General features: G+C 39.8%; 1 protein-coding gene across 1 annotated transcript; it reads left to right on the plus strand.

Annotated features, from left to right (window-relative positions):
• Positions 1 to 144: 144 nt before the first annotated feature.
• LOAG_19315 (hypothetical protein) lies at positions 145 to 534 on the plus strand (the record flags this gene model as incomplete). Its single annotated transcript, XM_020451960.1, has 1 exon — positions 145 to 534. A coding segment is annotated over one exon (390 nt), but the record flags the coding sequence as incomplete, so codon positions are not given.
• Between the last annotated feature and the right edge of the window lie 81 nt (positions 535 to 615).

The following is a 615-nucleotide window of genomic DNA, read 5'->3' on the forward strand; positions in this document are numbered from 1 at the left end:
CATCGTATTTGCATCAACTCAATTCAACTTAACGCTACGACATCTCGCGTTATATCGCTGGCAATAGTGGTCTCCGACATCACCCTCTCAAACGAACCCGAACAATATTCGCTACAAAAATTTTGGTGCCCGAGGTGAGGTACGATGACGAGCAGTATTACTGCCAGTTTTGAACCAGCAAAAAACAGGTTAGTTTTCCTCCTTAATGAGATAAATTCCCTTGTATTTGAATCCCCGGATCCGAACTTATCATACGAGCAAAGAGAAAACCTTTATACGGCAAGGATCCAAGTACTGGCAGATAAGATTGATAAAATTCAATTATGTATTAAATCACTTAAAGAGGCCTACGAGATGTGGCTCTCATATATTCAAACAATTACCACAAAAAAGAGGGAAGAAGAGAAAGTTTTCGAATCAATCCTAGAAGGGGGACAAGGACTGTTTCGAGTAATACATGAGGGGCAAGAAGCAATAATAACCCTCACAAGGCACAAGAATGAAACCGAGCAAAAATTAGAAGGAATTTTAAAGGTAGTAAGAAAGGAACAAGAAATTATAATTCCTTCTCCCAACCACACAGTCCAGCTCCCCCAACTATACCTACCTTTAATG

The sequence above is a fragment of the Loa loa genome, assembly GCF_000183805.2.
Source record: "Loa loa unplaced genomic scaffold supercont3.5153, whole genome shotgun sequence".
NCBI lineage: Eukaryota > Metazoa > Nematoda > Chromadorea > Rhabditida > Onchocercidae > Loa > Loa loa.